The 14,853-nt window shown below is 21.2% G+C and overlaps 3 protein-coding genes across 3 annotated transcripts; all 3 read right to left on the bottom strand. All coding sequences in view use genetic code 6, as the record gives it.

Annotated features, from left to right (window-relative positions):
• Positions 1-448: 448 nt before the first annotated feature.
• On the bottom strand, positions 449-4,112 carry TTHERM_001050489 (transmembrane protein, putative; the record flags this gene model as incomplete). Its single annotated transcript, XM_012796146.1, has 15 exons — positions 449-477; positions 536-730; positions 801-920; positions 1,023-1,488; positions 1,801-1,936; positions 1,992-2,236; positions 2,302-2,498; positions 2,640-2,699; positions 2,848-2,892; positions 3,047-3,156; positions 3,209-3,322; positions 3,611-3,674; positions 3,764-3,882; positions 3,945-3,950; positions 4,000-4,112. 15 exons carry the CDS (start codon positions 4,110-4,112, stop codon positions 449-451), a joined length of 2,019 nt encoding a protein of 672 aa, XP_012651600.1.
• A 3,301-nt stretch (positions 4,113-7,413) lies between these two features.
• Positions 7,414-9,726, bottom strand: TTHERM_01050480 (tetratricopeptide repeat protein; the record flags this gene model as incomplete). Its single annotated transcript, XM_001010247.2, has 11 exons — positions 7,414-7,524; positions 7,578-7,632; positions 7,722-7,822; positions 7,887-8,083; positions 8,435-8,482; positions 8,650-8,759; positions 8,811-8,932; positions 8,981-9,156; positions 9,215-9,278; positions 9,364-9,463; positions 9,614-9,726. 11 exons carry the CDS (start codon positions 9,724-9,726, stop codon positions 7,414-7,416), a joined length of 1,197 nt encoding a protein of 398 aa, XP_001010247.2.
• A 2,762-nt stretch (positions 9,727-12,488) lies between these two features.
• On the bottom strand, positions 12,489-14,043 carry TTHERM_01050470 (tetratricopeptide repeat protein; the record flags this gene model as incomplete). Its single annotated transcript, XM_001010246.2, has 6 exons — positions 12,489-12,539; positions 12,605-12,899; positions 13,008-13,295; positions 13,345-13,586; positions 13,672-13,868; positions 13,950-14,043. 6 exons carry the CDS (start codon positions 14,041-14,043, stop codon positions 12,489-12,491), a joined length of 1,167 nt encoding a protein of 388 aa, XP_001010246.2.
• Positions 14,044-14,853: the final 810 nt, after the last annotated feature.

Below are 14,853 nucleotides of genomic sequence, written 5' to 3'. Positions count from 1 at the left end.
TAGCTAATTAAGGTGATGAATTGCTTTCCTTCTTAATTGACAACTGTAATAAGATCCCTCCTCAATAAACAAAGTAAACTATTCAATAGCCTCTCTGTAGTTATATTGTTTAATCTCTATCAATCCTCTCAAGAACTTCTATCTACTCTTTTAAATTTCGTAAATTTAATTGATTATATTTACTTCTCCATTAGCTGTGCATTTAATTTTGTTAAAAGAGTTTTCTTCTGTAAGGTTTTTGGATTGATTTTAATAAGATTAACAAAGGAAAAACTAAAAATGATTTTATTTAAAATTTTCTTATTACTCTAAAATAAAATTAATATTCTCAAATTATTAAAATACTTCTTAAATATTTCCTAAAAATATGAGAATTTCAAGTATTTCTTGCTATAAAAACACTTAAAATACTTGCGAGAATAATAAATTATTATTTTTAATTATTTTTTCAACCGCTTTATATGACTCTAGTGAATTCTTTAGTAAATAATTTATTTTTTAAACATTTAGTTCCATTTATTAGTTTTGTTATTACTATTCAAAGAAATAATTATTTTCAAAGGAGTTATCTTCTAAGTAAATCTATTAAAGAGCATATTATTTGCAAGAATATGCTTTTGAACAAATTCTTTTGCATAGAATTGTAAGTTAGCTCTCTGTTCCCTCTTCTTATTTGAAAATTAATTTTTGATTGATTAAGCTTAAATAGTCTAAACCAAGAACTTCTAAACTTAAAATAATTGATGATTCAAAATATTCTTAAGCTAGATTGTAATTATGTTTTAAAATATAAATTATACCAAGATTAGAATAACATCTAGACAGACCAATTTGGTTTTTGAGTTATTAAAAAGTAGCTTTGGCCTTAGTGAAATGAAAAAGAGTATTCATAACATCTTTTGAGTTTTGATTCTAAGAATCTATTTAATAATTAATTAATCCTTCTAAATCTTAAAAAGCTTTTTTGATAATTTTCATTTCCAAAAATAAAGGCTTTAATCCTTTTAAAATTTTTAATTTACTTTCGTCTTTGTTCTTTTCTTAGAGGAATTCTAATTATTAAACATAATCAAAGTTATCATTTTTCTAAGAATATTTAGAACTAAGCTTAGACTTACCAATGCTTTTCCTTATTTTTAAAGCTGAGTAGTTTTTTTCTTATGTATTTTTTTAGTAAATTGTATTATAAGAACTACTTTATAGTGACTTATTTGGTATAAATTCATTCAATTTCATTTACTTTTTAAACATAATTTATGATTAATTATAGGTATTTGAATTATTCAATATAGATCTTGCTTCATTAATTTTTGGCGATAATTATTCTTAGTATTTTTTTAAATACTTCTACTCATCATCAATTTATTTAAAATTATATTTAGAATGACTTTGCTTCATTAACTGCTATTCCTCTGTTATAAATTTATTTTGGCTACTTTTTATTTAATTTATTTTAATTTACTATCCATTATCAGATTAGTCATTTTACTATTAAACATTTAAAGAATCGTCATTTTTTATTTTATTTGCTTTATTGTAAAGTGATTTTTTTTGAAAACTTTTGGATTATTAACGATTTATCTATTGTGTTTATTATTTCTATTTGATTTGATTTTTTATTTTTTAGCTTAATTAGCAAGATTATTACTCCATGTAGCTTCTTCTTAAGAATAGAATTAACAGCTAGATTGGATAATAAATTTAAAAAATTAAAAAATAGCCATAATAAATTAAAAAGAGGATTATGATAAAGCTCACTATAATAAATTCTATTATCAATGGTATTCTTATATAATTCACATTCAAAAGGTGAAACAACTTCAGGTCATCGCTTTTATCTGTTATTACTCTTGCGGTCATTAATATAGCGTAAGAATATGGCTATTGGTTATTAAATCCTTTTATCTAGCTCTTGATAGGGAAAATTATGCTTATCCTTTTTTTAAAAAATTATAAATGTACAAATAATAAATAAATAAATATAAAATTACAGTTTTTATCCAAATCTTTCCCATCTTTAATACAGTTAATCTAAGTTAAATTGATCTTCAATAGAATAATTTCCATTTTTGATAAATTGTATTGTCTCATCTATTTAACTAGAAAAGTCTTCTTTTTAGTTATAGCATTATTACATTAATTCTACAGAATCGCTGCAGTATTAATTTATATTAATAAATTCTACATCTGCCCAAGACAGAACCTGATAGAATAATAGCATAGGATGATAAAATACCTAATTATAAATTAAAATAGAATAAAAAAACAATAAAATAAATAATATTTTTAAAAAAAGTCTACTGTTTGATTGAACTCATGAATTAGTACTGAATATGCGTTCTCACTTAAAGCTGAATTAAATAATTAAACTATGTTTTACAATTCGAAATCAATACTATCTACTGAATAAAACTCGTTTTTATAATCAACTTAACTAGAAAGAGTCATCAGTAAATTACCTTCTACAGCATTGAGATAAGGCTCATAAATGAAGAATCCTATAATAATTGTTGAAAAAATTAAAAATATAAATACAAATAAATAAAAACTTAATTTTTACTATTTTAAAATATAATTAATTAATTTCAAAAAAATTCAGGATTTAAAGCTTTAAATACATTCTCATTTTGAAAAATTACTCATAAAATTTTTCTTATCTAAAAATTTTAAAAGGGTAAAGTAGAAATAGGTGGTAATGGCTATAATATAATTACAATATCATTTTGAAAGTTAAATCATTTACTTTTAATTTAAAATATACTTAAATCAGAAATTTATACTCAGTTTAGGTTTTATTTATTCTAAAAAATTTTTAATACCTTAATATTTAATAAAACTGTTAATTACTTTTTATTTTTTTTGTAGTTTTTTTATTATCTATAATACTTAATACTAATATTTGTAATGTAAAAAGTTATTGAAGTTGAGCACATGTTTGCAACATGCTTTTAAGAAAATTATACTTATGATTTGCTTAGCTTTTTGTCTAAATAAAATCTTAGCTAAAATTAAATTTGATAAATTATTGTAAATATAAAAATCATACCTTGATTTTACTAAGCGTAGGTGTACCAAGGTCTACATCTTGGGTCATATGGTTCTATGAAACCGCTTCCCATACAGGATTCATAATCAGCATCAGTATAGTTAAAAAATCTGTTAATATAAAAGCTATGATAAAAAAAAGATATGTTAATATATTTATTACGCTGAAGGTATGCCATATAAAATAGAAGTTGTATCTGAATTATATAAGTATCTCAAATAAATAAGTCCTTCTTTTTGAGTTGCTAGAAAAGATGCCCTTCCATAAAAAGAAACTCTATTATTCTAAAACATAGAGATAAAAATATGGTGAAATATATTAAAAAAATACCATTTCAATGAAATATTATTGTTGAGGAGTAAGGAGTTTAAATTCAAAAATAGATCTTACAAAATATATATCTGCATATAACATATTTTCGGTTAATTAGTCATAAACATTTTAAGCACATTAATTGAACATCAATTCTCTATATGAACAAACTGTAAAATTAGCTGCAGGATTTTCTTTTGATTAAAATGATAGGATTTTATTATAAATTTAAAATTATAAATAAATATTTACAAATGATGATAGATTATTAATATTTTGAGAGTAAACTTTTCATAACCACCAGATGCAATTAGAGCTTTATAAGTGTTGAAAATAAGTAAAAAACTCATTTAAATTATTTTTTTTCATAAATAAATAGTCCATTTATAGTTAGTAAATATTTACTTAGTTAAAGCTGTACTATTCTAGAAGTTACTGTGATAGTACAGAATTGTATAGGATTTATTACTGCGTCTGATTTATCCATACACTACTGTCCCTTTCCCTATTTATTTGTTTATATTCTAAATTTAATAACTTATATAAATGTGAAGTTGGTGATGATGATGATGAATATGATGATTACAAAGTCCTGTTCTTAAAAAGATTTTCTGTATTTATTATAAAATTGTTAAACTTACCACTCATCGAGTGCAATCCATAGCTGCTTATAGAATACAGTTAATACTATTCCAACACCTATAATGATTGGAATAGAAACTATAATAATTAGCTTTAAAATAAGAGCTTGCATAATTAGTAATTTGATCACCTCTTTTATTAATTAAATAATTGAAAATTGGAAGTTGATTAAATAATTGTTAAATAATGTAAAGAATTAGCAAATTAAATAATTTTTGCCTAAAAACTCATCAAAGATTCATTATTTATTAGGGTTACTGATTTCTACTTATTTTTTTTACCTAATAATATACAAAATTTTAACTGACTAAATTACGAATAGTATAATGGTTGCTTTTAAAGGGATATTAATTTTATTTTAATTAATAATTATGATCAATTGTTTATTTTTTACAAAATATATATATACTTATATACTTTTTCTTTAACAATATTTATTCTCAATTTAGTATAAAATGTTATTCATAGACATACTAAAACTTTTTAGAGAATATACAATCGGAGCATTTTAGGGTCAATAGGTAAAAAAACAACCTATCATGCCATTTTTTTCTGCTTAAAAAGAATATTTTTTATTTAAAAACCTAGCCTAATTAATATCTGAGGTAGGTTGCCATACCACTCTATATTAATTAGGAGTTTAGCTATATATATACATATCTTAAAAATATTTAAAAATAAGTGTAATATTTTAATAAAAATAAATGTAATAAAATCATTTTCTTAATTTAATATTTACATTGTTTACAACATATGAAAATATTTTTTGTTCAATTTAAAAAAAATAAAATTATTACTATAATTTTTCAAAATATTGTCAAGAGTTATTTAGAATTGCTATGAATTCATTTTCTTCATTTAAACTATCTTCCTCTCTTAATTATTTAAACTAATTAATGAATGGGATATCATCAACAAAAGACTCATAATTTAAAAAAGGGGTTTAGTATTGCTCGCTTTAGTTCTCTAAAAAAGAGTATTCCTTTAAATGATAAATTATTAATTTTTGATGATTTATTAGTTTATACACATCACTAATATTCAAGCTTTATATTTAGCTGTTTTGTTATTTTGAAAATAGAATAATTATTTTTTTTCTTTCTTATTCATTCATATTCTATTAAATCTTCAGATGTTTGTATCTCATAAAATTTTTATAGCCTTCTTTTACTGATTTTAACATTTATTTAAAATTGATAAAATCATTGTATTTATGTTCATAAATGCAACTTAGAGATAATTCAATTGCTTGTACCCAATTTAACTCTTAAAGCTTCTTTTAATTAACTTAAATAAATAATTTTCCTAAATCCCTTAAAGAGTTTATAATCTAATTTAATTGATGATCACTGCTTATCAAAGTGAATGGCATAAATATTTCCAACTATGTATCGTATATCAATATTTAAATTCGATCGTATTTCCTAAAAAAATTCTAATTTTTTAGATTTAAAATACAAGACTCGAAAGAAGAATATTAACTCTAATATTCCAGCTATATTATTATTGTTATATCATATGGAATACAAGCTTTTTAATCCAAATAAATTTTCTTCAAATCTATTTATTTATTAAATTCTATCATAAATAGCTAATTAAGGTGATGAATTGCTTTCCTTCTTAATTGACAACTGTAATAAGATCCCTCCTCAATAAACAAAGTAAACTATTCAATAGCCTCTCTGTAGTTATATTGTTTAATCTCTATCAATCCTCTCAAGAACTTCTATCTACTCTTTTAAATTTCGTAAATTTAATTGATTATATTTACTTCTCCATTAGCTGTGCATTTAATTTTGTTAAAAGAGTTTTCTTCTGTAAGGTTTTTGGATTGATTTTAATAAGATTAACAAAGGAAAAACTAAAAATGATTTTATTTAAAATTTTCTTATTACTCTAAAATAAAATTAATATTCTCAAATTATTAAAATACTTCTTAAATATTTCCTAAAAATATGAGAATTTCAAGTATTTCTTACTATAAAAACACTTAAAATACTTGCGAGAATAATAAATTATTATTTTTAATTATTTTTTCGACCGCATTAAATGACTCTAGTGAAATCTTTAGTAAATAATTTATTTTTTAAACATTTAGTTCCATTTATTAGTTTTGTTATTACTATTCAAAGAAATAATTATTTTCAAAGGAGTTATCTTCTAAATAAATCTATTAAAGAGCATATTATTTGCAAGAATATGCTTTTGAACAAATTCTTTTGCATAGAATTGTAAGTTAACTCTGTGTTCCCTCCTCTTATTTGAAAATTAATTTTTGATTGATTAAGCTTAAATAGTCTAAACCAAGAACTTCTAAACTTAAAATAATTGATGATTCAAAATATTCTTAAGCTAGATTGTAATTATGTTTTAAAATATAAATTATACCAAGATTAAAATAACATCTAGACAGACCAATTTGATTTTTGAGTTATTAAAAAGTAGCTTTAGCCTTAGTGAAATGAAAAAGAGTATTCATAACATCTTTTGAGTTTTGATTCTAAGAATCTATTTAATAATTAATTAATCCTTCTAAATCTTAAAAAGCTTTTTTGATAATTTTCATTTCCAAAAATAAAGGCTTTAATCCTTTTAAAATTTTTAATTTACTTTCATCTTTGTTCTTTTCTTAGAGGAATTCTAATTATTAAACATAATCAAAGTCATCATTTTTCTAAGAATATCTAGAACTAAACATAGACTCATCAATGCTTTTACTTATTTTTAAAGCCTAGTAGTTTTTTTCTAATGTATTTTTTTAGTAAATTGTATATTAAGAAGTAGCTAATGGTGACTTATTTGGTATAAATTCATTCAATTTCATTTACTTTTTAAACATAATTTATGATTGATTATAATTATTTGAATTATTCAATATAGATCTTGCTTGACGAATTTTTGGCGATAGTTATTCTTAGTATTTTTTTAAATACTTCTACTCATCATCAATTTATTTAAAATTATATTTCGAATGACTTTGCATCATTAATTGCTATTCCTCTGTCATAAATTAATTTTGGCTTATATTTGTTTAATTTATTTTAATTTACTATCCATTATCAGATTAGTCATTTTACTATTAAACATTTAAAGAATCGTCATTTTTTATTTTATTTGCTTTATTGTAAAGTGATTTTTTTTGAAAACTTTTGGATTATTAACGGTTTATCTATTGTGTTTATTAATTCTATTTGATTTGATTTTTTATTTTTTAGCTTAATTAGCATGATTATTACTCCATGTAGCTTCTTCTTAAGAATAGAATTAAAAGCTAGATTGGATAATAAATTTAAAAAATTAAAAAATAGCCATAATAAATTAAAAAGAGGATTATGATAGAGCTCACCATAATAAATTCTATAATCAATGGTATTCTTATAGAATTCACATTCAAAAGATTAAACAACTTCAGGTCATCGCTTTTATCTGTTATTACTCTTGCGGTCATTAATATAGCGTAAGAATATGGCTATTGGTTATTAAATCCTTTTATCTAGCTCTTGATAGGGAAAATTATGCTTATCCTTTTTTTTAAAAAAATTATAAATGCACATTAAATAAATAAATATAAAATTACAGTTTTTATCCAAATCTTTCCCATCTTTAATACAGTTAATCTAAGTTAAATTGATCTTCAATAGAATAATTTCCATTTTTGATAAATTGTATTGTCTCATCTATTTAACTAGAAAAGTCTTCTTTTTAGTTATAGCATTATTACATTAATTCTACAGAATCGCTGCAGTATTAATTTATATTAATAAATTCTACATCTGCCCAAGACAGAACCTGATAGAATAATAGCATAGGATGATAAAATACCTAATTATAAATTAAAATAGAATAAAAAACAATAAAATAAATAATATTTTTAAAAAAAGTCTACTGTTTGATTGAACTCATGAATTAGTACTGAATATGCGTTCTCACTTAAAGCTGAATTAAATAATTAAACTATGTTTTAAAATTGGAAATCAATACTATCTACTGAATAAAACTCGTTTTTATAATCAACTTAACTAGAAAGAGTCATCAGTAAATTACCTACTACAGCATCGAGATAAGGCTCATAAATGAAGAATCCTATAATAATTGTTGAAAAAATTAAAAATATAAATACAAATAAATAAACACTTATGCTTTTATATATTTATATTCAAATTTAAATATAATTAATTAAGTTCAAAAAAATTAAAGAATTTAACTCTTTTAAAGCTTTAAAATAAATTCGTATTTTGAAAAATTACTCATAAAAATATTAATTTTTCTTATCTAAAAATTTAAAAGGGTATAGTAGAAATAGGTGATAATTGCTTTAAAATATAATTATAATATCTTTTGAAAGTTAAATCATTTACTTTTAATTTAAAATATACTTAAATCAGAAATTTATACTCAGTTTAGATTTTATTTATTCTAAAAAATTTTTAATACCTTAATATTTAATTTTACTCTTTATTATTTTAGTAGTTTTTTTATTATCTATAATAATTAATACTAATATTTGTAATGTAAAAAGTTATTGAAGTTGAGCACATGTTTGCAAAATGCTTTTAAGAAAATTATACTTATCATTTGCTTAGCTTTTTGTCTAAATAAAATCCTAACTATATTAAATTTGATAAATTATTTTAAATATAAAATCATACCTTGATTTTACTAAGCGTAGGTGTACCAAGGTCTACATCTTGGGTCGTATGGTTCTATGAAACCGCTTCCCATGCAGGATTCATAATCAGAATCTGTATAGTTGTAAAACCTGTTAATATAAAAGCTATGATAAAAAAAGATATGTTAATATATTTATTACCCTGAAGGTACGCCATACAAAATAGATGATGTATCTGAATTATAAAAGTATATCATTTAGATAAGTCCTTCATTTTGAGTTGCTAGAAAAGATGCCCTTGCATAAAAAGAAACTCTATCATTCTAAAACATATAGAGATAAAAATATGGTGAAATACTATAAAAACATACCATTTCAATGAAATATTATTGTTGAGGAGTAAGGATGTTAAATGAAAAATTAGATCTTATAAAATACATATCTGCATAGAACATATTTTAGTTTAATTAGTCATAAACATTTTAAGCACATTAATTGAATATCAATTCTTTATATGAACAAACTGTAAAATTAGCTGCAGGATTTTCTTTTGATTAAAATGATAGAATTTTATTGTAAATTTAAAATTATAAGTAAATATTTACATATGATGATAGATTATTAATATTTTGAGAGTAAACTTTTCATAACCACCATATGTAATTAGAGCTTTATAAGTGTTTAAAATAAATAAAAAACTCATTCATATTATGTTTTTTCATAAATAGTCCATTTATAATAAGTAAATATATACTTAGTTAAAGCTGTACTATTCTAGAAGTTATTGTGATAGTACAGAATTGTATAGGATTTTATATTGTGTCTGATTTATCCATACACTACTGTCCCTTTCCCTATTTATTTGTTAATTATTCTAAATTTTTACATTTTTTTAGAGCTTAATAACTTATATAAATGTGATGATGATGATGATGAATATGATGATTACAAAATCATAGTCTTAAAATAATTTTCTGTATTTATTATAAAATTGTTAAACTTACCACTCATCGAGTGCAATCCATAGCTGCTTATAGAATACAGTTAATACTATTCCAACACCTATAATGATTGGAATAGAAACTATAATAATTAGCTTTAAAATAAGAGCTTGCATAATTAGTAATTTGATTACCTCTTTTATTAATTAAATAATTGGAAGTTGATTAAATATTTGTTAAATAACTAATTAAATAATTTTTGCCTAAAAATTAATCAAAAATTCATTATTTATTAGGGTTACTAATTTCTTCTTATTTTTTTTACCTAATAATATACAAAATTTTAACTTACTAAATTACGAATAGCATAATGATTGTTTTATAAGTTTAAAGGGCATTAATTTTATTTTAATTAATAAATTATGATCAACTGTTTATTTTTTACAATATATATACTAATATACTTTTTCTTTAAAAATATTTATTCTCAATTTAGTATAAAATGTTATTCATAGACATACTAAAACTTTTTATTTCAATTATGATTTTTTTAAGTGTATTTATGTTTAAAATTAATTAATTAGAATTGATATTTGAAAAATCTAAATATAGCATTTTTGCTTTAATTAGTTTTTTTATAAACTCTAAAAGATTTTTAAATATAGCTGTTCCTGTATTACAAATATCACAAACCAATCATTAATGATATCATAGTTTCTGATATTTCAAATAATTATTATATTAATTATCAATATTTTTTTGTTCTACATTATTTTTATAAAACTGAATTCAATTTCTTTAAAGATATAAATGGGAATATTGGGTTTTAAAGTAGATTTTATAAAAGGAAGATTCAAATATTACAAAAAGACAAAATTATAAAATTCACTTATAATTTTGAAATTTCTTTTTATATTTATGATGTAGCTAAATTTTGATTTATTTACTTTTCTTAAGAAGTTCACTCTAATTTGAAAATAATATGAATAAAATCAATAAACTTAACATACGATTTTTTGATTACTATTTCTAAATTAAATTATAAAAATAACATACTAAAATTGAAAAAAATAAAACTTTTAAAAAATATTTTAAATTTAAAATGATTCAAAAGTAGTTGATAATAGATAAAAACTCTTATTAAAAATTTGATTCTTGACTTAGACTTCTTAAGTTTATTATTTTAATCAAAAATTGTCTGCAATCGATAAACTGTTCATAGATTTGTTGTTAAGTTTCTATTTTTTTACAATTATTTATACTAATAAATTATTGATCTGATAAATGATAGACTAATAGTTTTTCATTTTTTTCTTTATTTATTTAAAATTTATTAATATCTAAACTATTTATTATTTTTTGGTCATAATTTTATGAGAAGATTAGCAATAAATTCTTTCTTTATTTTAAATACTTAGTATTAACTTAAAAGTCTCCTTTTACGTCAAATATATCATTCCTATCTTCTTTTTTTATAGTTTCAAGAAACTAATACTATTCGATTTTAATATTCAATTAGATACCATTTATCAAATCATTTAGAGATTTTATAATTAAATCAAAATGGTGATCACTTTGTATACATGTTAATGGCATTAAGGTATATAATTCTGTATTATACAATTATATTTAAAATCTATCATGTTATCTAAAGAATTTCTATTATTTTAAGTTTAGTAAACAACTCTTGATTTTTTAAAAAACTGTTTTATTTTCTTATAATATCAAAATAGTTATATCCATAAAGCAATTAATTTCTAAATTAAAGTATCCTTCATGTATAAAATTATGTCTTTAATACTCAATATCTAAAACTTCCTCCAAATTTAACAAAACTTTTCTTCTTAATAAAGAAGAGTAATGGGAACTTTCTTCAAGACTTTTGGTAAAATAGCGAATAGCTTAAATATTTTATTTTTTTTGCTTTTCTATTAAACCTTATAAAAAATATTACCTACATTTAAGTATATCAGTCATTACTTCTTTTAGTTCATAATCATCTTCAGCAAAAATTGAAATCATGTTTTTTTATTCTTTAAAAACTTATTTTGAGATAGATTATGAATATTTATCAACAAATTAGAAGGTATGTAAAGGCTATTCAATTAGTTATTCAATCTAAGAAAAAATAATTGGAATTTGTTACTGCTAATTTAAATAAATTAGTATTTCAATTATTTCTTAAAGTAAAAATATATTAAAGGTTGTTGTAAAGTGTTAATTATTATATTAAACAATTTTTTAAGAAATTCTAAACACCCATAAGGATTACTGAAGCAAATTAATTAAATCTACTTTTTCCTAGCAATTTGTTTGACAAATATTGTTTGTATTTTAATCAAGACAGCCATTTCTTAATTATTTCCTTTTAGTGTTTTTTTCTTAAATTATATTATAAATTTCTTCTTATGCTTAGTATTTTAAGCAATAAGCTTTAGAAAATATCCTTTTACATAAGATTACAACTTAGTTTTCCGAATCAATTTGTTGGGTAAACATTTAATTTTCATCTAATTAATTCAAAGAGTTTATTCCTAATTATTGTAAATTTAATTATAAGGCAGACTCAAAGTATTCTGAAGCTAGGTTTAATTCATTTTTAAGTAAGTATATGACTCCTAAATTAAAATAGCATCTACTCTAGCCAATAACATTCTTTAATTTTTTGAATGTGGTCTTAGCCTAAGTAAAATGGTAGACTGATTACATTTGATTTTATTCGCTTTGTTAATTTTAATATATAGAATAATTAATTACTCTCTCTAACATTTAAAAAGTGTCTTTAATTATTTGCATTTCTAAAAATAAAGGTTTTAATCCAGAAAGAATTTTGACTTCTTTAAAATTATTCTTTTTTCTTTTATATATTTATTTTTTTGAGTTTTAAAATTAATTCTATTAATCTTTTTATGAAATTTAAGTTTATTAAAGAGGACTATCAATTTAATACTGTGTGAGCTTTTTAGAAGAAGCTACCATTTTAAACGAACTATAATTTTATAAAGAAACGTTAATATTTTTTTCCTTTACTTTTTCATGAGTTTTATTTTCTACTTTACTTCTATGAATAGTATGATGATTTGATTTTTTGTAACCACTTAATTAGCCGTTCTAAGAGTAATATTGATCTAAATTGAAAGCTTACTATTCTTAATTTTTTTTCAAGTATATGTTAGAATTAGATGGTGAAGATGAAATTTTACTATAATCTTCAATATTACTTTCATCATAGGATTTATTGGTTATATTTACTATTTTTTATGATGTGTTTTATGCAATTTAAACTTATTGTAAGCAATATTACAATTATTGTCCTTATTTTTTTTCTTTTTTTGTATTGGACCAAAGGCTTTTATTTTTTTAAGTAATTTAAGTATGATTGCTGCATTAAAATTGTGGATTTATTTAATTTTAATAAGCTTTTATTTCTTATTTTTCATAATTTTAATCATCTTACTGCTATAAGCTTGTTTTTAAAAATTAAATGAGTATTTCTATTTGGTCCTGAATTTAGAATTTAACAAAAACTCCATAATTAGTTAAGAATATAATTATAATTAAGCCTATTACTACAAATTCAGTAATTAATGGTATTTTAATTATATTAACATCAAGGATATTAAATAGCTTAATTTAATTTCTGAAATCTAAAATAACTCTTCCTGTCAGAAGTATTGAATAAGAGTAAGGAAGTTGAGTATTAATTCCTTTTACATAAGTTATCACAGGAAAAATAATGCTTACTCTTTAAATAATAAATTAATAAATTAATTAAATTAATTTTATTTAATTACTGCTTTTAGCCATATCTAGACCAGTATTAGTATAACTAATCTATATTTTGTCTTTCATCTATGGAATAATTCCCATTTTTAATAAATTCTACAGTTTGGTTAAGTTAGTCTGATAAAATTTATTTTTCTTATAGGCATTGTTACATTTACGAATAAGTTTGACAATGATGAGTAATATTTTAAAATTCTAGGTCTGGCAAAGAAGTTAAATTTGAAGAATTAATTAATGGGTGATAATATACCTATATATAGTATTAAATTTAAATTATATTAACTAATTATTTAAATGTAATGGCTTATTAGAAAACTATTAATAAGTAATATTACTGTAGAATTAAATTCGTGAATCAAGATAGAGTAAGCATTTGAAGATTAAGTAGAGTTAAATTATTAATTTAAATTCTATAATCCGTAATCAATAGAGTTTACACAATAAAACTAAGATTAGTAATCTTATTAGCTAGAAACAGTAGAAATAATTTAAAAATAAGTTGGATCTATATAGGGCTGGTAAAAAAAATATCCTAATTTCAAATAAAATGCATCATATAGAATTAAAAATAAATTGAAATTAATTACCCTAATTTTAAGATGCATAAATATACCAAAATCTACATCTCGGATCATATGGTTCAGTATAACTTTAGCCTTGGCATGTTGCATAATCGGCATATTCATAATACTGATATGGACTACCATGTAAATTACTTGTATTATAAGTATATAGTAATAAAAAATAATTACCCAGTTGGAATAAAAAAATAAATAGAAGAAGTATCCGCACTACTAAACCCATATATTTAGATTAAGCCATTTTCATTAGTCAAAAGAGTAGCTCTTGCATAAAATGAAATGAAGTCAACCTATAATATTGTCAATAAATTATTTGGTATAATTTTATTTTTAATGCTTTTTAGTTATAAATATTTTAGGCTTTTAATTTGTGGTAATAATTATAAATTAATCATTTAATAATAATAATAATAATAATAATAATAATACCATTTTTATAAAATATTTTTATTCTACTGAGAGGTCGTTATATTTAAAAATAGATCTAATATAATAAAAGTCCATGTAATATTAATCGTCATAGTATTAATAATTAGCTGCTTCAGGACAATTATTTTCAAAATATTCTTTTTAAGAGCAAACAGCAAAAAGAGTATTTTAGTTAACTTTTAGAAATAGATTTAATAGTTTTTAAAGTAGAATAAATAATACATTATATCTGTGAAGATTAAAACTTCATTAGTAGACTCTTAAATACAGCCAGATGTGTTTATAGCTTTTTATTTTGAAAGATGATGGATATAATTTAAATAATAAAGTATGAGTAATTTACTTGTTAAAAGCTATACTGCTCTATGATTTGTTAAGATAGAGCTGAATTATATAGGGTTTATCTTTATGTTTAATACATCCATTGAATGCTATCTTATTCCCTTTTATTTTACAAGTTATATATTAACTTAACCAAGGATATTTAATTCATTGATTATTCAATTA

Source organism: Tetrahymena thermophila (genome assembly GCF_000189635.1).
Source record: "Tetrahymena thermophila SB210 genomic scaffold scf_8254761, whole genome shotgun sequence".
Classification (NCBI taxonomy): domain Eukaryota; phylum Ciliophora; class Oligohymenophorea; order Hymenostomatida; family Tetrahymenidae; genus Tetrahymena; species Tetrahymena thermophila.
Note: the sequence above shows the minus strand (reverse complement) of the source record. Positions and strands in the feature narration are given on the sequence as shown.